Source organism: Gymnodraco acuticeps, unplaced genomic scaffold, assembly GCF_902827175.1.
Source record: "Gymnodraco acuticeps unplaced genomic scaffold, fGymAcu1.1, whole genome shotgun sequence".
Classification (NCBI taxonomy): Eukaryota; Metazoa; Chordata; class Actinopteri; order Perciformes; family Bathydraconidae; genus Gymnodraco; species Gymnodraco acuticeps.
This window is the reverse complement of record NW_022989755.1, coordinates 2,825,074-2,848,613: the sequence shown is the minus strand read 5'-3', so window position 1 is coordinate 2,848,613 and position 23,540 is coordinate 2,825,074. Positions and strand designations below refer to the sequence as shown.

At 41.0% G+C, this 23,540-nt stretch overlaps 2 protein-coding genes across 2 annotated transcripts in view; one reads left to right on the top strand and one right to left on the bottom strand.

The window, feature by feature from the left end:
• The first annotated feature begins 959 nt into the window (after window positions 1–959).
• chac2 (ChaC, cation transport regulator homolog 2 (E. coli)) lies at window positions 960–4,004 on the top strand. Its single transcript, XM_034212806.1, has 3 exons — window positions 960–1,343; window positions 1,914–1,949; window positions 3,437–4,004. The coding sequence occupies exons 1-3, from the start codon at window positions 1,209–1,211 to the stop codon at window positions 3,830–3,832; spliced, it is 567 nt and encodes a 188-aa protein (XP_034068697.1). The 5' UTR covers window positions 960–1,208; the 3' UTR covers window positions 3,833–4,004.
• Window positions 4,005–4,578: 574 nt separating this feature from the next.
• Window positions 4,579–23,540, bottom strand: part of LOC117544017 (proteasome activator complex subunit 4B-like) — a 50,542-nt gene continuing 31,580 nt past the window's right edge. The window contains exons 36-47 of the mRNA XM_034212784.1: window positions 23,400–23,525; window positions 22,976–23,128; window positions 22,641–22,745; window positions 21,682–21,773; window positions 21,213–21,344; window positions 20,848–21,044; window positions 19,574–19,659; window positions 19,278–19,406; window positions 12,682–12,837; window positions 8,192–8,330; window positions 7,374–7,507; window positions 4,579–5,883 (exon numbers count right to left, since the gene is read on the bottom strand). Coding sequence (XP_034068675.1) covers window positions 5,749–5,883; window positions 7,374–7,507; window positions 8,192–8,330; window positions 12,682–12,837; window positions 19,278–19,406; window positions 19,574–19,659; window positions 20,848–21,044; window positions 21,213–21,344; window positions 21,682–21,773; window positions 22,641–22,745; window positions 22,976–23,128; window positions 23,400–23,525 — 1,584 coding nt within the window. The 3' untranslated portion in view covers window positions 4,579–5,748. The remainder of the gene's footprint in view (window positions 5,884–7,373; window positions 7,508–8,191; window positions 8,331–12,681; window positions 12,838–19,277; window positions 19,407–19,573; window positions 19,660–20,847; window positions 21,045–21,212; window positions 21,345–21,681; window positions 21,774–22,640; window positions 22,746–22,975; window positions 23,129–23,399; window positions 23,526–23,540) is intronic.

Sequence of the window (23,540 nt, the reverse complement as noted above, 5' to 3'; positions counted from 1 at the left end):
GGGAATTAGAGACTCAGCACCCCCCTGGTGTCCAGACATAAAGCTATATTTCCTGTGTTATACAAGTTCAGGTTTTTACCAATGCAAAAGCAGAAGTGGTCATCAATTGAACATACATGTGTACATATGAAAGGTTGTCCTATAAGAAGATGCAGGACTTTGCGAAACATCGATCAATAGGCTAAGCCTCCTTGCTTTCAATGCAGTTGTAAAGTCTGTATTCTTATCCTACTGTAGTCTATTTATCATACCAAATATATCAATAGATCACCAACTTTGATGAAAATATTATTTAAACTTTTCAGCTAAAATATTTCATACTTTATTGGAAATTATTGAAATGTAGAAGCCAGCAATTCAATAAAGTGTCAGCTACATTTTCTTTTGATGTGTTATTACTTTTTAATTACATAAATAAAGGCAATAGGCTTCTCAGTGAGACAATTAAGTGGCTGGCAAGAATATTTATGGTTTGTCTGGTTAGCATATTTTACATAACAAATGTTTTACTGTCCCAAACATAAAGTAAAATACAACATTTTAAAAAGGCACATATTTATACAGCCCTATTTGGTAAAGAAGATGGCATACCACAACTGTATAGTTATTTGGCTTACTTGTAAAAGGCATACAAAAACATGTGTGGATTAGATTGATAAAGGTATTTTAGTTGTTATTGGTTTGACACATGGACTGCTTTGACAAGGTTGGTCCAAATGAGATTGTATACTGAAATAGGTACAAATGGCGACTGGCCTTCAAAATAAAAGCGAGACGTTCTTTAAGGCATGCTAACAAAGAGACGAAATAGCGTGCAAAAACAAAATGCCATAAAAAAGTTATCTTGGCTATGCCGTAAGCTGACAACGACCCCTTAAATTAGTTAATGTTTAAAAAATAATAATATAATCGTAATGTTCACTTTATACTGAAAGTTATTCAGCGGAAGTATGTGGAATTACGTAACGCAGATGACTTGACAAAATAGCCCGGGGTAATGTATTGAATGAGCGGGCGTTACTACTTTATATGACACATTATACATGTAATAGCAATTGAAAATAGCTAACACTACACTTTGTGTGCGTACACTTCAATTATTATAATGTTATGACTTCGTTGTAGCCTCCGGACTACAGCGTTGGCAGTTGGCTCGGCTTAAGCCGTACATATTGTCCTCGCAGTGAGTGTTATCTTAAGGTCTTCTTATGTGGGTTTTTGGGTACGGGTCTCTTATATGGAAAGTGGATTTCCCTTATGAGGAAAAGAGAATCGGCTACATAAAAGGCTTCAGCCGTCGGTTTTGGCAGGGAAGTACCGATCACCGGGGGATACCGGGTAAGGTGAGTGTACGTTTTTGTCTTTCGGAACCGTATAAAGCTTTTTCTAATCAAAATAACTGATGCAATGTTGCCATGTCTGTCGGCTTCAATGATGTATTATCACAACAAGCCAAAGCAGAAATTAAAGAAACCCTCTTAATGTCTAATAATGGGATACATTACAGAAAGGTTATTGGTTACCGGAAACTCATGGATTCATATTCAAAGTTATGACTGCATATTTGTCAGTGTCGACATTGTTAATACTGTAAAAACACAGGACATTCAGCAGGTTATATTGCCTTAACTACTCATTCTAAGTTACCGAAGGAACGTTTTAGGAGATTGTCATTAAGGTTAGATCCACAAAACATTTTCATATTTTAAAATGAGTTAGACCTCAAACAGCAGCTCATTGTGCTGTTGTTACTCAAGTCTAACTTTATATTTTGTTATATTTGTTATATTTTAAATGAGATTTCTTCTGAACTATACTGGTACGTTTGTCTGTGAAGTTGTACATGTCATATGATTGCTCATGTGATTTTGCTGCTGTTAAAGTGCTCACTCCTCTGTGTGTGTCCTTTACAGCCTGGCCGGGTGGTGACACTGGTGGAGGATCCTGAGGTAAGAGCAACCATTCCTAAACGTAATGGTACCATACATTCCTCTGTAATAGAGTTGCAACTAATGATTCATTTCACTGTCTATTACTTTGCCAATTACTTTCTCGATGAAGTGTTTTGTCTAGAAAATGGAGGAACATGTCTACTATCTCAGAGTTCATGATGACTTGTTATGTCAGAGCAACACTCCAGAAAGCAATCAGTCAGTTTGCAATAACACAAAGCAGAGAATGGCAGAAAGTAGTCACATTGGAGTTGGACCAGCAAACGGTTAGTAATCATCTTTGCCTGATAAGAAAATTGGTTTTGGACAGGAATCACTAGTTATATCATCTCTATATAAAGATCTTGATATACAGTACACTTGGAACAGATTATCAATGTATGGAAGTTTAAAGTGACCCTATGTTCACTCAGAGCAGCTATCAATTAAAGCTTTCAATCATAACCTCTTTACCCTTTTATAGCATCAGCTAACTAATAAAACAAATGTTAATAGTATTAATCATTCTAAAAGTGGTATACATCTTTATTACGTTAATTACATTTGACATAGTTAATATGATTATGATGTTTTCATCAAAAGATTAGTCAGGTTAAGGGGAAAAGCAAACACAATCTCATGTTAATTAAACTGTAATAAAAGATATCACCATCTGAGGATCGTAATTACTGCGGTGTTATTAAGTATAATTAAAAGAAAAACATGCAGCATGTGGGCCAGCAAACTTGCAGTACATCTTCAAAAACAGCACACTTTTTCAAATGGGGTTTCACTTTTTGAAGTTGCAGTCACTTACCTCCTGTTTTTATCAAACTGTAGAAGAAACAGTGGACTGTCATAGTTTTATGGATATTTATTTGCAAACATGCATTATGTGGTGCAAAGCTGAACACGCTGAATGGCAGTGAAAGGAGAAGGCATTGTTCATCAAAAGAAAGGACGGTGTATTATTTTCCGACCTTGAGATCATTTTTCGCAGTTGATGGGAAAGAGATTGAGAGATTGTGTGTAATGTAGTAACACCATGGTAAGCATCTAGAAAAACATGCATTTAGAGTAGACTGATGATTATCTTAAGGTCGAATTCATCATTCTATGGAAGAAACAGGTTGTGATACAAATATTATGCCAATAAAAACTGTTTTACTAAAGGTTGTAACCAACTAATCTTTATATTGTATAACTCTGCAATCTTTTTCCTTGATTAATATTTCATTAATAGCCTGGTCTGAATCGTCAGATAAAAGCGACACATGCTTTTAAGAGTTTCCTAAAGTGAATGTTTATTGTCTTTCAAATTAATTGTTTTTTCAGACCAACTTCATAAGATGGTCAGTTTACTATCATTTAAAAGCTTGAGCCTGTGAATTCAGTCACCTTTGTTTGAAAAAATGTCATACTATCAAATGTGTTAAATGTGGCTATACTTCATTCTTTTCTATATATGCCAATCAATATTTATTTCTTCTTTGACTCTTCTTCAGGGGTGTGTTTGGGGCGTTGCCTACAAGCTACCGACCGGCCGGGAGCAGGAAGTGAAGAGTTACCTTGACTACCGAGAAAAAGGTGGTTATCAGGTCATCACTGTTACTTTTCACCCCCGTCCACCGCCCTCTGCGCCGCCCAGCCAGACGCTGCTCTACATCGGCTCTCAGGACAATCCAGACTACCTCGGCCCCGCCCCCCTGGAGGAGATAGCCAATCAGATTGTCAGCTCTACCGGTCCAAGTGGGAAGAACACAGAGTACCTGTTTCAGCTAGCTGATGCTATGAGGACAATCCTGCCAGAGGACTCAGACACACACCTGTTTTCTCTAGAAACGTTAGTGAGAGAAAGACTACACAGTGTGCAGAAACACTCACACACTCAAACAGGTTAATTTTGATGATATTTTTAAAACTCTCAGGGTTTAAAAAGAGATAAGGATATTTGTTGGGTACAGAAAATGTGTTGGCAAAGTCTGTTTTTATTGTTACTCTACAATGTCACAATACAGTCAAAAAATATTCAGAAAAAACACCTTACATTGCTAATAAAATGTATTGAAATATGCTGGCCACTAAATCATCTTTGAATAAGCTTGACTACACGTACGATGACTCCTTCCATTGAATGTTTATGGAGATCCTTTGAAGTTAATGAAAATGATAAATATTTAAGGGGATATATTTACATACACATATACATTTTGTCTAATTTTGTGCATTTTAAAACATAAAAATGTGATTTATGTGTGAACTGCTCGGTGAAATGTAGAACGGACGTAACTTCAGTAGTAAATTCATGAAAGAACCCAAAGCAGGGCATGACTTTCCAGTATATGATTGTTGTGCCACTTTATAAAAACAACAGACAGAAATCTCATGACAAATATCTACAACTGATGTAACCACGTTTTGATTATGCCGATTTATGATTGTAAAGGGCTATTTAGATTATTAAAATTACAGTAAAGAAAGAAAGGTTTCCCAGACAACTTATGATCGTTTTTTTAGATAGCTAAAACCATATTCAATATTAGGCTTGGGAAAACCTATCAGTCATGCCCATAGAACTTTCCAGAGTATCTTGTCTAAGCTGCTTATGAATACTGTATGGTACATTTTCCTGATCTCTCTCGGTGATATAAGATCCATGTTTTTGTGCAGTTGGAATGATCATACTGCTTTAATCACAGTGTACAGCCACATAAGCACACATTGTTTCCTCCAGATTGTGCTGAACAGCCATGGTGTTTCTCATTCTGCCAGCACACGTCTCAGCACAGTGAACATATCAAAGTCAACAGTACTGCATCAGAAAAAGTCAACATGCAGAATTAAAACGATGACAGCTCTATCTGTGATCATGTCTCTCTTTAACACAGCAGCATCTGCACAACATAAGTGAAAAGCATCCGTGCAGGGAGACATCTCATCTGTGTTTGATCTCTGTCTCTGTACAGAGCTATCTGCTGTGGACATGCATGTCATATCAATGTGCGCCGACAAGCTGCTGGTATTTCAAATGATCAATCAACCCTGGAGAACACAGCATTCCACGCTCAATCTTCTTCTCTAAAATAAAAAAACATCTCTTGTTACAAATGATGCGGTGACTTTATTCACAGGAAACAACAGGACATTCTCAATGTTGAGCTATTGTATAATACAACACAGTGGGTTGTGTAGGAATGTGATAGTTATATTTCATAATTATATGTATACACTTATAAGTGTTGCATACATGTATATCAATACATCATATATTATTATATTAAGCTTTATATATTAAGTAATATATTATAAACATTATCACATTGCATGATAAGTTTTACATTTGTATAACTATTAAATTGTAACTGTCAAACTACCATTAGGTTTTTGGTAATGATAATGACAATTTTTCATATTCATTTGTTTATATGCTCATATATGATTACTACTTATTACCTATTGTTTGAATGTATCTTAAAGGTAGAAAGAGAGCAATACATACTGCAGTGAAATGTTCCACAACATTAAAACAATTCAACTAAAGGCTGATTATCTTTAAATAAGGGCTGCCGAGCTGCTTGGCGAGACGAAATGAACACACCAAGTAAGTTAAATATTAGAACCCGTTTAGCCCAGTGCTGCTTTTCTGACGGGTTTTCTAAAGGCCAACTTTGGCATGTGAGATTCCAGAGACAGGGCCCTCAGACACACTGCTACAATATCTGACGTCGTTTGAACAGGCTGCACAGAGGAACCCAACACTACATCAGCTGTAGTTATTCTTCTGCTGGGTGAGTGTGTGGAGGACCTGAGGGGGCAGTCAGGCGTAGTAACAGGGCGACACCAGCAGGTCTGTGAGCACCAGCAGCTGGTCGTCAGTGAAGCACTGCCGGTGCTCCTGCCAGTTATCGTGGTGAGTACGCCTGAACTCCGACAAGGTCTTCTTCACCGTCATCTTAGAACAACAAACACCATCATCATACTGACACCATGGGAACACTTCAACTGTTGTGGATGAATGTCTATCTTTGCCCATCTCACACACTGTATAGGCTTACAAGACACCTCAAATCGATATACCTTGCTACATTTCAGAGGGAAATATTGCACTTACTGGCTTTATTTGATAACTGAAGATAAAACAGTAATTGAGATCCACTTAACATTCATGACAACTATGTTGCATTGCTATTGATTAAAAGTAACATCTGTTTGTCTATGTTACGTCATACATACACTTTGAGTGATTAAGAAATAGTTAATAAAAGACAGCTGGATTAGCGAGATGTAACATATCATTTAGGGCCAAACTTTTGTTTAGAGACAAATATATATCATACAATACAAATATAAACAGGATTTTAGACAATACATGTTCTATTAATTTCTATCCAAGATTTACAATGAAGGATTTTAACATTAAACACAAATTATTTGTAAACATTCACAGCATATCTGCTTCCTCAAAGATTCAGTAGGGAATCCCATTGAGAACTATAATATTCCATCACTGGAGTGGCAGCTTTATAGCGGTTGTTACGAAATTAGGACATTTCAATGGAACTAATTACATTGTCTTTATTGCATTAAACTCCTGCAATAAAGATGATTGTAATAGTTCTTCATTTGTTGCTTTATTAGTTATTCAAAGGCCAAGAAGTTAAGAGCTTAAAGCCACTATCAGTGTTTACACAAGAGCTACCTTCATGTTTAACAGAAGAACGAGGCATAAGAACAAGTATGACTTGTAAAAAAACGGCACAGGGTAAATGTAGTGTAGAAGCTAACAGCAGCTGACAATGTTTCTAGCATTTGTTTGCATTGATAAAAAACTAATGAGAAAGTTATAATTTATTGATGTTAAATTGCCACATATATCCATTTAAAATCCACCTCAAAGAAATGATTTAAAGGGAAACAAGTTTGGAGTGAAAAGTTGGTGGCTCAACAAGGACACGAACAGAAAAGAGAGAAGCTACATTTATTTTACATCATGGCCTTCAAACAAAATGATTAGAATAGATTTTAAGAAAGGAAGTGCCTGCCCTGTGGCCTGACAAACTCAAACAGATTTTGAGAATAGTGTCTGCCTGAAGAAACCAAGATATTATATCATTAATATTCAGCAGAAAATCAACGGCTACCATTTTATTACAGAAGTTTTAAAGCTTCTGAAAAGAATAGTTGTGCAAAAAATTCCTCTACTGGCAAATATATTCTTTAACTGTATTCAATTGTATTTCTTCTCTCATTTCTTTCACTTTTGCCACTACTGTAATGTTTTATTCAAACTCTGCACTACAGATTACATTGTACGTCTTCTTCATGCCTGAAGTAAGACCAAAGACATAATTTTCTCCTCAATTGGACAATGAAATTGTATTCTTTCAGCTCACACTGTGTTGAGCTAGATGTTTGTGTGTGAGTGTGTGAGTGTGTGTTTACATCTATAGGCTGTTGGTCGTTGAGGTGGTCGCTCAGATCCATGAGTATCTGAGGCATCCAGTCTGGGACGTCGTAGGGGCTCGACAGGATGCAAGCACTGAGGCCAAGCACTCCAGCATGGCGCCGCACTAAATCTGTAAACACACAACACACACACACACACCACACACACACACACACACACACACCACACACACACACACACACACACACACACACACACACACACACACACACACACACACACACACACACACACACACACACACACACACACACCACACACACACACACACACACACACACACACACACACACACACACACACACACACACACACCATGTATACATCACTTCAGGGGACATTACATTGACTTACATGCATTTCCTGGAGACTTATCCTAACCTTAACTATAACCAACACATGCCTAACCCTAACCCTTACCCTTACCCTAATCCTAATCCTAACCAAGTCTTCGCCCTAAAATTAATGATTCCCCTCATGGCGACCTCCAATTTGTCCCCATAAGGGAGGCGAGTCCCCACACGTGACTGTGTAAACAGATGTAGGTCCCCACAAGTATAGTAATGCTAGGCCACACACACACACAGAGTTAAAAAACACCTTACAATTTCAAGGTTCACAATTCCCCTTGGATAAGAAAGGGTAATAGTGCAAGTATTACTGTGATTGCCTCATTGTGTGATTGCGATGTGTGTGTGTGTGTGTGTGTGTGTGTGTGTGTGTGGTGTGTGTGTGTGTGTGTGTGTGTGTTGTGTGTGTGTGTGTGTGTGTGTGTGTGTGTGTGTGTGTGTACCTGTGGAGGCCAGCTCCCCCCTGGCCCTGGGGAGGCGAGTCTGACTCAGCGTCTGGAGCTCTGTCTGCAGACTGGAGTCCAGGGGGAAGAACTGGCACTGCAGTAAACCACTGAGGGTGGTGCCTGCCATGTCCCTCACCTACAGGGAGAAGGAGGGGGAGGGAGAGCAATGAGAGAGGAAGAAAGAAGAAATAGACTTGTGAAGATCAGAACCGACAAATAAAGGAAGCGGAGGAAACCACGAGGCAGTTTCAGGGCGAGAGACGCATAAACAATTTATTAAAAGAGGTGAGTGCAAGGAGATCGGGGTAAGGCGAGATACATGGGACAAAGATGAGCAGAGCAGGGGGAGAATAGGGAGGAGGCGGAGGTAACATTCACTTGCAGAACATCGCTGCATCACTTTGCATACATTATGAATAGGCAAATGAGTGACGGTTGCTGTATTAAAATAGACAATGACACAAAGACAAAACATTCACCAGCTGTACACTAACACAGTTTACAAAATACTGTGAGATACGCATGCTTTTGGAAAAATAGACAACCCAGATCAAGCTTAGTGTTTATTGATTAGCTGTTCATCCTGATCAATAGAAAAGGGTCCAGTTTGGACATTGTACAAAAGATTTTTTTTTTTTCTCAATATAACATTAGATATATTCTGTAGTTGATTTTTTGCATTTTTGAAATAGACATGAGTCTGTTGAGATTAAATGTCAAAGTTAATAGAATTTGCCAATATATATTTTGGGGGATAAGATTCATATTATTAATGGATTATTTATAGCCACAAAGGAGTTTAAAGACAGCCATTGTGCTTTATCAACATCCCTGTAACCAGGGCTGGACTGGCCATCTGGCATACCGGGCATTTTCCCGGTGGGCCGACGTGCCTTTTGGGCCGACACGTCATTTTTTTTTTCTTTTCTGAAGTCCCGGCCCATAAGACGGGTAGATTGGCCCTCTGTTTTAGTAATTGACACTGGGCCGGCCCAATCAAATCTTTAATCACCTCCCCCTTTGGGCCGCTCGGTGTGCATCATTAAATCACGCCCCCAGGAGGTGAGCCGGCCGTTGAAGCCAAACTGCCTTTTTTTTCGAGAAAAAAAAAAGTTCGAGTTAGAAATGGCGAAGACAAAGGCCAAGCGAAAAGGGGGAGCAGAAAAATTGCGGGCAAGAAAAAAAGCAGGCCCTTCGTGCTGATGCTGCCGCTTGTGTCAAAATAACCGACATGTTTAGTACAGGTGCAGCCAGGTCCATCTTCTTCTAACCCGTGGCCGATATTGGTGGTGAGGAAGATGATTCATTTAATTTCAAACCTTGATGAGAGGGAGAGAGATCAGCGTGAGTGGGGAGAGGGAGGAGAACTCGCTGTAAGCAGAAGCTAAGAAAATTAGGAAAAGATTATTATTAAGGTTATGATACTCTGTAGTTCTGGAACCCATTAATATCCCTTTGATGAAGCACTAATAAGACAAATATTATAAGAGAAACATTCGTTAGCCTACAAGCTAGTAAGCTGGCTTTTTTAGGTTTTCCCTGGCAAGTTAAAATATAGCTTAATGGGACTCTGATACGTTGTCTCATTGAAAGTTAACCACCATTCATGAACAATTACTGGCAGCTTGTTTTGTTTAGTTTATTTACTTATTTGGTTATAAGGGCAACAGTGGTCTTTTGGGACCTGAACAATTTTTTTATAGTCAGCTTTTTGTGGTAGTTTTGATTGACAATATATAGAATGAATAATATAGAAATAGATAAAAATGGAGGCACACATGTAGTTTTGACCATTAACTGTGTGGTATTGTTATGTCAATGCCTATTTGTATGGACCTCTATCAGGGAATCCATTCATTCTGTATCATTGTGTTGAGCCAGGTAGCATCCCCAGAGGAAGAGTGTCAGCGAGAGTGAGGAGAGCAAAGAGCAGGAGGACATAGATTACTTTGCCCGCCCCGAGCCATCTATGTTACAGATGTTTTTAGAACAGCACCCACAACAACATACCAGAAATCCAGTTGTGCAGAAGGTATTCATTCACCTGTAAAGATGGCACCAGCAGAAAGTGGCTTACATATTGCAAGGGACGTCATATGTTGTTTTGTTTTGTATGTCTGGCATTTAGGAAGAGGACTGACACTGGCACATTTATAACTGGAATGTCAGAGGCATGCACACCAGCGTACAGAGGAGCACGAAAAGAGCATTACACATTCAACCTGTGCTGAAGCTTTTTTCTTACGGTGCTCTAAAGCAGACATCGAAAGCATGTTTGCTGGCAGTCAGATGTCTGCTCATAGGGAACAAGTCCGAAAGAGACGTCAGGTTTTGGAGCGTGTGGTGGATGTGGTGAAAGTGCAGGCAGGTGGAGAATGAGGGAGCATATATGCTAGCTGACAACACCGTGGACCACGGTAACTTTTTGGAGCTCATCCTTTTATTAGGAAAGTATGATGTCTGCTTAAAAGAGCATCTGGATGATTGCGTAGAGAAGAGCAAGAAATTGCACCAATCCAGTGGAACAAAAGGTAGAGGGTCTCTCATCACCCTACTCTCCAAAACTACTGTTAACTCCATAATAGAAACTGTTGGTAGTCTAATCAAAGAAAGTATCTCCAGTGATGTCCAGAAGGCCGGAATGTTTTCTGTTCAGCTGGACACAACACAAGACATAACTTCTCAGGATCAGTGTTCAGTAATCTTAAAATATGTCAATGAGACTGTGCAAGAGAGGCTTGTGGCTTTAGTGAAGTGCCATGCATCCACCGGACAATACTTTGTGAACTTGCTCTCAGAGGTCTTAGAGCATCTGAAACTGGACAAGGGCATGTGTATAGGTAATGCAACAGATGGAGCATCCAATATGGAAGGCCGGTACAAAGGATTTTCTGCACTGATGACCTCCCAGTCACCCACTCATGTCCATGTGTAGTGCTATGCTCATGTTCTTAATCTTGTCCTGGCTGAAACTACCCAAACTGTAATCGAATGTGGAACACTTTTCAACCTAATCAATGGCATTATCAGGGAGTCATATCAGAGGGTCAATCTGTGGGAGAAACAAGCCCAAGAAAAGATGCCGTCGACTCATCCTGTAGACTCATCTGGTCCCATCTCTATTGTGTTGTCATAGAAAGGAGAGGCAGGGCACTATAGGGTCCCCCCCCCTAAATTCACTAGAAGTCATCATTTAAGGGGTTATTTTTAAAACTTTTCTTCTGGGGGGGGCACACCCCCCCAGACATTACATTACATTGCATTTAGCTGAGGCTTTTATCCAAAGCGACTTACAATAAGTGCGTTCCACCAGGAAGACACAACCTTGAAGAAAACAGAATCATATAAGTACATCAGGTTTCATAGAGCCAAACATTTCAAGTGCTACTCAACTGGCTTTAGATAAGCCAGTCCTTTATTAGTATATAAGTGCTCTGTTAGTAATTCTATCGCTCGAAGTGGAGTCGAAAGAGATGAGTTTTCAGTCTGGAAGATGTGTAAGCTATCTGCCGTCCTGATTTCAATGGGGAGCTCATTCCACCATTTTGGAGCCAGGATAGCAAACCCACATGTTTTTGCTGATGGGAACTTGGGTTGGCCTACCTGCCTGTCAGCCTTCCATCTGTGCACAAACTTATCTCGTGCCCTCATTGGTCATGTTCGTGTGTGTTGGAGGAGGGGCTCTGTAAGGAAGTCTGAAGTTGGTGCATCATGGAATGTGGCTCATTAAAAAATAAGTACTGCTATTATCTCCCTCTTGTATAACTGGTCAGCCCCACCTGCAGCAGGTAAACCAGGGTTGCCAACTCTCACGCATCTGGCGTGTGACACACGCTTTCACTCTCAATCTCACACTCTCACGCTGCCCAAACTATTCTCACGCCCAAAACAAGATGAACCTGTGATCGTTTTTGGTTGGTTATTTACAATGTTGAGTTGACAGCTGCTCAAGCTGTTGATCCGCTCCCTCCCCGCCTCCACCACCATCAGACCCCCCTATTAGTGCTCGGTCACTGTTTGCTTTGTGAGAGGGTTTGAAGGTCTAATTTCTAATGATTGATAGTTACACATACCTGTGGTATGTATTAGTTTAGTTTGCCCCTGGTACGTAAAAAGGATAATAATAATAGCGTTTTTTTAAATTATACTGAGTTATTCAGTCAGGAACTGCTACTATTCATTTGTTTTATGGATTTGGGCCGGTCTGGGTCTAAATGCCAGGGCCGATTTGCTGTCCCAGTCCAGCCCTGCCTGTAACCACCCAAAAAGAGAGGCACCAACACAGGAAAACAAATTAAGGGCTGAGCAGAGATGTAGAGGGTTATTTTTAAGCAATAACAGTGAATAGAGAAGATGGATTAAGATTTACTGAGGAAAAACTATAAGGGACAATAAGTGGTCATTTATTTTCCTCTGACATTTATACCTTGCAGAGGGGCAATGGCTGTACTAAACCTTACTTTGCTGCCTTTTTGCACATACATTACCTCAAGCTGTTCATCAAGTAGCAGCTGCATGACCAGCTTTCGGATGTGGAGCACCGCAGCAGGCACACTGAGCAGGGTAAACAAGTTGTAGAAAACCATGATCTGCAGGTAGGTCAGTACTGAGAAGCGTGCATGCCATGATCTGCTGACTGTCAACTAGAGAGAAGAGGGAGAAGTTTATTTGTTTTGTAGCCTAAAACTTTAAGTTCTAGTTTAGGCATACCAACGCTTATAATCTAGAGGCATGCTTGGGACTCTGTGAACCTGCACTTAGATGCTGCAGTGCTTTGAAATAAAGGCTTACGTCAGATTGCGAAACATGCCAACAATGATTATGCTAACATGCTGGAGTGGAAAAAGCCTAAAGCAGGGAAACAGTTAACTAAGTCATTTTTTTTCCATTTAATCGTTTATTTGGCAGGGAAAATGCACAATAATGAACACTTAAAACATTAAAATGTGTCAAGCGTAACAGCGCCAGATTTAGCTTTGAGCTAATTTCCATCCGCAGTCCCTCACATAAAACACGCTAGCAGCTCTGTGAGGTTTATGCACGGTGGTCCTTTGAGCTAAATGCGGTACCACTTTACAATAAGACATACCCTTATAAAGGGTTTACGAATAGTTTGGAATTCATTTATTAATTAGGTTGTGAACACTTTATAAATCATTAATAAGCTTTTAGGACAGTAAACCAACAATATCCTTTTAAACTGGAGAGATTACAAAATATGGATAAATAAATAAATGTTAAAAACAAAAACTCGGTGTGTCTTGTTCTATCAGATGTTTAATGATTCAACATGTTTTTACACTTTCCTGTTTAGATTCTGCCTCGTGTTTGTTCTCATTGGGCCTTATGAAACAACATGTTCTATTCCAATGCTCAATTGCTCTAGGTCGGATTAACGTAATAAGACACTTTGGACATTTATTAATCCTGGTAGATTTTGAGTCATCACTAGGCAAGGCGAGGCGAGGCAAGTTTATTTATATAGCCCCTTTCAACACAAGGCAATTCAAAGTGCTGTACAAAATACAAGACAATAAGATCTAACAACACTAACATGTGTAGTCAAATTTGTCTGAAAATGATTTAGAAATGTTGCTTCATTTGGATGGAAAATTTGCGAGGCGAAAATGTACCTCACTCTTAGTATGGAGTCAGATTTGGGTCAATATTCTAGCGCGTAAAACAAGCTACTCACGAGCGGAAAATGTGCTTTTACACGCGCATAAAATTACCCTCGCGCGCAGATTAGACCCCCGCGAGCGGCTCTGCGCCCGCGAGCGGCTCTGCGCTCGCTCGCGAGAGAGACAGCCCTCTTGCTCGCTCGCGGGAGTATCAGCCTCGCGGAGTCTGTCTACGCGCGCGTGAAAAGTTTCTGGCACTTTGGGGCGGAGCCACTGGACTTTGATTGACAGCTGCAAGGAAGCCCGGAGTTGCCAGGTTTGATAAATGCCTGAACTACCAAGAACCGAGGAGTGACAGCTGCAAGATCAGTTGGACGAGACTGAATGGTAAAGTTGTCCATAAAAAACTATTATATTCGTAAAGTGTAGAGCTAATATATATATATATATATATATATATATATTAATTTGATATAAAAAAAATTACACATTAATTCTAGGAGTGCAATACTTTTACAAATACTATAGTAAAGCATTCATTATGACAACATCATACTATTACTATAGGAGTGTTCTTGTGTTCAAAAAACAACTACAGAAACACTATATATTATACTATAGTTATACTATTTAAAATAATATAGGAATACTACAAAGATCTAGATACATAGTATTACTATTGAAATATTATAGGGCTACTATAGCTAATAAAATGGCACTACAGAAAAAACTATAGTAATACAATAGCTGGTGAAAAATACAAACTTACTAAAGGACACTATACAACTCTTATAGTATACTATCGTACTACTATAATTCATTAATAGTTCATTTCGTAAGGGAGGTGCATACAGCAGACAGCAGTTTTCGACAGATACAGCCCACTCAAAAATATATTGTTTTACATAAAATTCATTAAGATATATATATATATATATATATATTAGCTGTACACTTTACGAATATAATGGTTTTTTATGGACAACTTTACCATTCAATCTCGTCCAACTGATCTTTCAGCTGTCACTCCTCGGCTCTTGGTAGTTCAGGCATTTATCAAACCTGGCAACTCCGGGCTTCCTTGCAGCTGTCAATCAAAGTCCAGTGGCTCCGCCCCAAAGTGCCAGAAACCTTTCACTCGCGTAGACAGACTCCGCGAGGCTGACACTCCCGCGAGCGAGCAAGAGGGCTGTCTCTCTCGCGAGCGAGCGCATAGCCGCTCGCTGGGGGTTTAATCTGCGCGCGAGCGTCATTTTATGCGCGTGTAAAAGCACATTTTCCGCTCGTGAGTAGCTTGTTTTACGCGCGAGAATATTGACCCAAATCTGACTCCATACTTAGTTTATGAAATCATCAACTCACTATAAAAAAAAAAAAATTGGCATCAACAGCACGAAAACAAAACCGTTTGCAACCATGTTGTCAATGTAGCAGCAAAAAGAGCCAATGTGATGTACTGCCCACTTGTTTGTTTGAGAGCTTGAACAACAACTGACAAGTGAAGAAATGCATGGATGAAATGTTGATGTGTGGTTCAGTTGCCTCTACAGTATATGCATTGAATACAAACTGATGATTATTTGCGATGCATTTATGTGAAGCAGTATTTTATTGGTGTTGCTGGTTAACATTACATTACATTACATTGCATTTAGCTGACGCTTTTGTCCAAAGCGACTTACAATAAGTACATTCGACCAGGAAGACACAACCTTGAAGAAAACAGAATCATATAAGTATATCAGGTTTCATAGAGCCAAACATTTCAAGTGCTACTCAACTGGCTTTAGGTAATCCAGTCCTTTATTGGTATAAAAGTGCTTCGTTAATCGTTCTAACGCTCGAAGTGGAGTCGAAAGAGATGAGTTTTCAGTTTGCGCCGGAAGATGTGCAAGCTATCTGCCGTCCTGATGTCAATGGGGAGCTCATTCCACCATCTTGGAGCCAGGATAGCAAACCCACGTGTTTTCGCCGATGGGAACTTGGGTCCCCCTCGCAGCGAGGGCGCAACGAGTCGTTTGGCTGATGCAGAGCGTAGTGCACGCGCTGGGGTGTACGGTTTAACCATGTCCTGGATGTAGGAAGGGCCAGATCCATTCGCAGCACGGTAAGCAAGTACCAGTGTCTTGAAGTGGATTCTAGCAGTTACCGGAAGCCAGTGAAGGGAGCGGAGGAGCGGAGTGGTGTGGGAGAATTTAGGAAGGTTGAAAACCAGACGAGCCGCTGCATTCTGGATGAGCTGCAGAGGTCGGATGGCACATGCAGGTAGACCAGCCAGGAGGGAGTTGCAGTAGTCTAGGCGTGAGATGACGAGAGCCTGGACCAGAACCTGAGTCGCTTTCTGAGTCAGCTGGGGACGTATCTTCCTGATGTTGTAAAGCGTGTATCTGCAGCAGCGGGTTGTAGCAGCGATGTTTGCAGTGAAGGACAGGTTGTTATCTAGGGTCACACCCAGATTCCTTGCAGTCTGAGTCGGGGAAACAACTGAGGTGCCGATGTTGATTGTCAGGTCAAGAGTTGGACAATCTTTTCCCGGGAGGAAGAGCAGCTCAGTCTTGTCAAGGTTGAGTTTGAGGTGGTGAGCAGACATCCACTGAGAGATGTCAGCTAGACAAGCAGAGATGCGTGCGACGACCTGGGTCTCTGAGCGGGGAAAGGACAGAATTAATTGGGTGTCGTCAGCGTAGCAGTGGTAAGAAAAACCATGCGGGCTAATGACTGATCCGAGCGAGTTTGTGTACAAGGAGAAGAGGAGGGGACCAAGAACAGAGCCCTGAGGGACCCCCGTAGTTAATTGACAAGGGTCGGACTCAGACCCTCTCCAAGTCACCCTGTAGGTATGGTCTTTCAGGTATGAGGTGAGGAGGGAAAGTGCAGAGCCAGAAACTCCAAGTTTTTGGAGAGTGCGAAGAAGGATCTGATGATTCACCGTGTCGAATGCAGCAGACAGGTCCAACAGGATGATGACAGAGGAGAGGGATGCAGTTTTGGCAGTGTGCAGTTCCTCCGTGACAGCAATGAGAGCAGTTTCTGTGGAGTGACCTGCCTTGAAACCAGACTGGTGCGGATCCAGAAGGTTGTTCTGATTGAGATAACAGGAGAGTTGTTTAAAGACAGCGCGTTCAAGTGATTTAGACAGGAACGGGAGGAGAGAGACAGGCCTGTAGTTTATAACATCAGACGGGTTGAGAGTGGGTTTCTTTAGGAGAGGGTTTACTCTTGCCTCCTTGAGACTGTTTGGAAAGTGACCAGAAGTTAGAGAAGTGTTGATGAAATGGGTGAGAAACGGTAGAATATCAGGAGCGATAGTCTGAAGGAGGTTTGAAGGGATAGGGTCCAGAGGACAGGTGGTAGGGCGGGCAGAGGTAATGAGGGTAAGAACCTCACTTGGAGAGAGAGGGGAAAAGGAGGTTAGTGTGTTGGTGGAAGGAAGGTCTGGTGACCCAGCGGTGAGTAAAGGTGAGTCAGAAAAAGAAGAGCGAATATCATTAACCTTTTTTTCAAAGTGGGTAACAAAGTCGCTTGACAGAAGTGAGGAGGGGGGAGGAGCTTTTGGAGGGTCCAAGAGGGTGGAGAAGATGGAAAATAGTTTTTTAGGATTGGAATAGGAAGATTGGATCTTATCTTGAAAGAAAGTGCTTTTTGCCTGAGAGATCGAAGCAGAGAAAGAGGAGAGGAGAGCTTGATAGGTTAGGAGGTCGTCACGGTGTTTGGATTTCCACCATTTCCGCTCTGCTGCCCTAAGGACGGTTCTATTAGCACGCAGTGCATCATTTAGCCAGGGAGCCGGAGGGGACTGACGAGCCTGCCGAGATGTCAGAGGACAGAGCGAGTCCAGAGTGGATGAGAGAGTAGAGAGGAGAGTTTCTGCAGCAGAGTCTGGAGGCAGTAGTTGGAACGAATCGTAGGTTAAGATACGTATGATGCAGTGACTTGCGGTGAGGTTCATGGCTGGTGAGGCACTGACTCTTTCAGAGTCAGATTTACAAATATTATATTTTGACCTTAATCAAAATGTTCGGTTATTTTCAAAAGCTTTTTTAGTCTGATGCTTCGATTCATTTTAAACAGACTGTTCAACAAAAGGATACCCAAAATCTAAATATTGGATTGTTCTTTCTTAGTAAGATCCCATGTTCATTACAATTGTGGTCTTACCTTGACTTGAAGATGAAGTCCATGCTATCCTTCTGGACAACAATCTCCATTACATTTTTGTAAAAGTCCTCCTTATCTTCCTCTAGTTTCAAACGTCTAGCTTGTTGTTTGCCTCTGCGTAGAATAACAGTAGCAACAAGAACCTGTGGGCTCACGTGCGCCCCCTTCAGTGCGGCAGAGGTTATGGCTGCCTCTCCTGGTGCTTTTTTCATTGCCGTTGTACGATGAGACCAGCGGGCCTAAATATCATATATACGTGAAATAAGTTATTTAGATACTATGGATGGCGAGGATAAATGTAATAAAGGGATCTACAAACATTACATTGGTGACATACAGTGAGATGGTGCAGGCATGTGCTTAGGGCCCGCTTTCCAGCCAGTTTCTGTGGGGTGACGCATTCTGAGGTGAGGCAGAGCTCATCTGTGCCTCACCTCACTACACAGTAACTGGCTTGAGCGCGCTCACAAAATAAATGCCCGCGCTACATTAGTGCCTGCGCTCCAGCCAGTCACTGTGGGCTTACGTGAGGCAGAGCTCGTCCCTGCCTCACTCCTCATCGCTCCCATGTAGTTGTAGCGGAGCTCGGCCAATATGCTGATTTTGACTATAAAAAGCGATTGGAATCATACATAAATCACACTTACAACACAGATCAGTGGAGACATGTTATTATTATTATTACTATTTAGTTTTTCTTTAGTTGTTTTTCCGTTACATTGGAGTATGACAGGTGAGGCTCTGCCTCCCCTGCCTCCCCTGACTGCACGTCGCTGGTATGATGTAACTATTTTATAGACTAATATAATATGTAGCTTTATCAATAATGCCGTGCCACATTTTATAAGCTATTTGTTTTGAATGTAAAGTAGTGAAGTGGGAGTTTAAACTAACAGAGATTTCATAAGTAGAGCTACTTCCTTAGGCCTGGGCAGCCGAAAATATGTTTTGTGTGCACACTTTTGGGCCTTTGGGGACTCCGTAGAATTACCGCAGACAATTACATTTCAGGAAGTTACTTTGAAACTTGCATGTAAAGTTTCACGCTATTTTTTGCTAAATGAAAGTTAAAAAGTTTGAATATTAAACTGCATACAAAGTGGTTACATATTCTGGCAGCATTTGACAAATGTATCCACATGGGTACCACTCACATACAAAACCCACAGCACAAATACTGTAACTGCATACCAGCAAATTCAAGTAGCACAGGTTGTTTTTGGTCTAACAACACCTTGGTCAGCATTAGGCACTGAACACTGGCAGCAGGCAGGTGGGGCAGTGTCTGTGTTTGTGCACATTACCTCATCCAGCGCTGCCAGAACTAGAGGGATGTGCTCGGGATACAGCAGGCCCTGGGACATGAGAGAGAGACACGTGCGAGCATCCTGCTTCATCTCATCATAGCTCTCATCAATCTCCACCGGGGCAATCTGAAGGGAGAGAGGAACAGAGAGAGAGAGGTGGAGAGAGGCAGGAAGAACACGGAGCTAAGCACCATTTTGAGTAAATTAAGAGAGAAATTGAGTTTAATAGGAAAGTAAGATTGAGTGGGTAATAATGCATGCGCTGGGACCTGTGTGAGTGTGAGTGTTCTTACCTTGAAGAGAAGAGGCAGGAGCTTAAGTTGCTGCTGAACAGGATTGGTAAAAGTGCGCCCTGCGCTTGCCACCAACCATTTCAGCACTGCAAATGGCAAACACAGAGGAGGGGTTGGATGTGAGCCAAATATTAAAAACAACAGACTTGGCGCTGTGACCTTACTGCAGTGCTCTGGTAATAAAACACAATATGATTTAGTATCTAATGATTTGGATAATTTCACAACACGTTATTGATCTGTATAATGGAGATTAGGGAAGTGACAGAAACTGAAAGAGCAACAATGCAAGACAATATGAGATCTTAATTCAGTCTTTGATAAACAGGAGCACCTGCTCAAAAACGTTATTCATTTGAAATATTTAGCTATTTTTGGAAAAACCCTTACTGCTTGCCCTCAAGTAGTAAAACAAAAGTTTAGTTTACATAACATCTAGAAAATGTTATAGTTATGACACCATTTTCATATTTAACTTTTTCAGCGAACTTATTTTATTCGTAACACTGCCAGGAGTAAACATCAGGTGAGAAATATTTATAATTAAAATCACAAAAATTGTTCCCTTAATTGTGTCTGCAGCCTTGCTTACATTACCTCTAGTGGAATACTACTTTGCAGATAATTGAGATGTTATGTGCCTGTGTTTTAAAATATATTTAGGTTGATATCTCTTTTTGGGAAAATATGTTTTTATTGAATTATGTAAATATGATATTGCAATGCTGTAAGCCACAAAAAAAACCCCGCAATACTATTTGGGTAGATGCAGAAATCTCAGAGGCAAATAAAAACCATGTCTGCATTCCTAAATACGACTAAAACATAAACTGCAATAAAGATTGCTTTAAATAAAAGTGGACTTCATTTATCGAACTGCTATTCGAGAATGTAACTCAGAGGAAAACAAAATCCATAATAAAATCTAGTACAAATTACTGAACTATGTAGTCTCTATATTTTAGAGAAACCATCCCAAATATTGATTTGGAAACCTTTTTGAAAGGCTGGAACTGACCCTGGAAACCCTCTTGAACTACACGTCACTAGCTTTTAAAGTGGATTTAAATCCTTTAGTGGTCAAAGCTTTTTTTATCTAGCTTCGGTCTATTTCATAATGATAACAAGCTCTCCTTGTGTATATACTATATCATATATATATATATATATATATATATATATATATATATATATATATATGTATATCCCCACAGTCACTGTCCACACCATGTCCATCCACCACACAGTTTACATGCTTGCATCCACATTCTGACCCGTCTTGAGCAGTTTGACAGCTTGGGTGCGCTCGTCTGTCTCCTGGGTGTTCTCCTCGAGGACGTGGATTTCGGGCTCCGACATGAGGGGCTTGAGCCTCTCTAGGACCCGAGTGAGGAACTCTGCCACGTGGGGGGAGTAGGTGATGTGTGTGTGGGGCAGGGCCACGTCGATCATGAAGATATAGGTCAGCACACTGGAGAGAGAGGGTAAGGGATGAGAGGTTACAAAGGGAAACAGAGAGGGAGGCAAATAAAGAGGCTTAGAACTGAAGAGTCGAAACATTGCGCACAATCTAATTAGATGAACCCATTTAACCACGATTATGTAACACAGGAGAGATAACGCCATGGTGAGTTCGTACCTCCCAATGCGCTCCCTGACATTCTTATACACCTGGGTGAGTTTGGGCTCCAGGTAAGTCAACAGCCTGTGCAGCAGTTCAGAAACTCTCCACTGCTGCTGGGCCAGACCTCCCTGAAGCACATACAGCAAACTGACAGAGACAAAGATAGAGGGGGTGGAGGAGAAGGGGTTTGTTGTGTTATTGCGGCACGTTAGCTCAGCATACGTCAGCTCAGGTTACGACTGCAGCCTGAAATCAGAAACCTCAGAAATACTGTAGATGACATAAACACATACTTTGCGCGTACAGTTATTCATGCACTTGGGCACACACACACACACACACACACACACACACACACACACACACACACACACACACACACACACACACACACACACACACACACACACACACACACACACACACACACACACACACACACACACACACACACACACACACACACACACACACACACACACACCTTGCATCCCGGAATGAGCCGCCCTCTCCGCTCAGCGGGCTCTCCATCAACATCTCAAACAGCCAGTGGAGTTTCCTGGGGTCGCGGCCCTCCTGCAGCCAATACAAAATAGATTTTACTTTGGAACTATTAATTAAGCTGGAAACACATCCACTGAGGAACTGCATGCAGATATTCCCATATTAACTCAGACAGAAACAATCTATCTCTCTATCCATCAAGTTATCCCAATTTATTTTTGGTGGGAACCCAAATGTCACCCTCATAGTGACACTAGATGGAAAGTCAGGGGATTACCAAAGTCATTAGGATTCATTGTCTGGTAGAGACAGCAATTGCATTCATTCGGATACTCAGCTTTGGTAGCACAAAGAAGTCTGATTGTATAAAAGTACCAGTATATACGAAAATGACCCTACTTCATACTTGATTTATTTCATCAGTCAACAATCTAACTCTAATGAGTTTAAGGTCTTAATAGCTTGTCCAAGTCATCTTCAATACAGCATGAGGCTCATTTAGTAAAATATGGTCCAATTTAGAGGTAAATAGACAGCGCAAGTTAAGGGCAAGATCCAAAAATCTAGGGTGGCTTCAGCCAAAAACCAAGATTGCCAAGGCAAAATGCCAAACTTCAAAACTTTATTCTGCAAATTAAAGGGTGATTACGTTCAGTTCTTATTTACAGTCCAAAACCATTTATATTTCATGGCAATTGATTCAGTAGTTGTTGAAATATTTCAGCCTGGACCAAAATGACAGATACTGCCTTCCATAGAGCCATGCTAGCGACATCAAGGTAAAGCAAAGAAATGTAGTTCAATTCTAAATCCAATTTTCCCCTGATTGTTACTTTTATTGATTTAGGAAAAAAAATTGTATGGGAAAATGCTAATGATCTATTCTCAGTGGTAAGCTGTGCTGCATGTGTCCTATTTGTATGCATGTAAGCAACTCACACAGGCAGTAGCGATGCAGGTGCCCCAGTCTGTGTAGGTTTCCACAGTGATGTTGTTTAATGCTTTCCTGATCAAAGGGCACAAAAGCTGCCATAACCTGTCCACCTGAACACACACACACCACACACCACACACACACACACACACCACACACACACACACACACACACACACACACACACACACACACACACACACACACCACACACACACACACACCACACACACACACACCACACACACACAATAATGAAATATGTTATTAATATTGACTTTTCTTATCAAACTGTAGTGCAGTGTGTTTATTTGTAGCTGTGTGTGTGTGTCTCCAGTACCTTGCTGAAACTCCAGAGTTTGCTGCCTCTGATTAGTCCTGCAGTAATCTCACACACACAGCGCTGGGAGCTCTCATGGGGGTTGCTGGCAAGCTGCTCGAGGTGAGGCCATAGTAACGGCAGGAACACATCTCCGTAGTTACAAAACAGCCCCTGTCAATCAAACGTAAGCATAACAGGTTTGTTTTATGTGGAAGAACAAAGAGCAACAGTATTTTTTCGTATCAAAGAAAGACAGATTACAGTCATCCGTTTGACGCAAGTAAACTGTCGATGTGTGATGGGGAACAAAGGACGACAGCTGTTGATGACACAAATTCCTGCTCTGCTGAGTTGAAATTAGCCTTGGCTAGCGGTGGTATGCTGTGTCACTTCTTTGTAAGAGGCAGGCCAGATCGATTGAGGCTGAGAGTTTAAATGGCACCTTGAAGAGACAGAAGCGTCGGGGATTGAAGCTGTCGTTTCCTTTCCGATCCTCCAGGGAGAGAAACCCTATAAGCTGGTCAATAAACTCTGGGTCCGAGAAATATTCAAAGATGATCTTCTCACCCTGGGTGACACACAA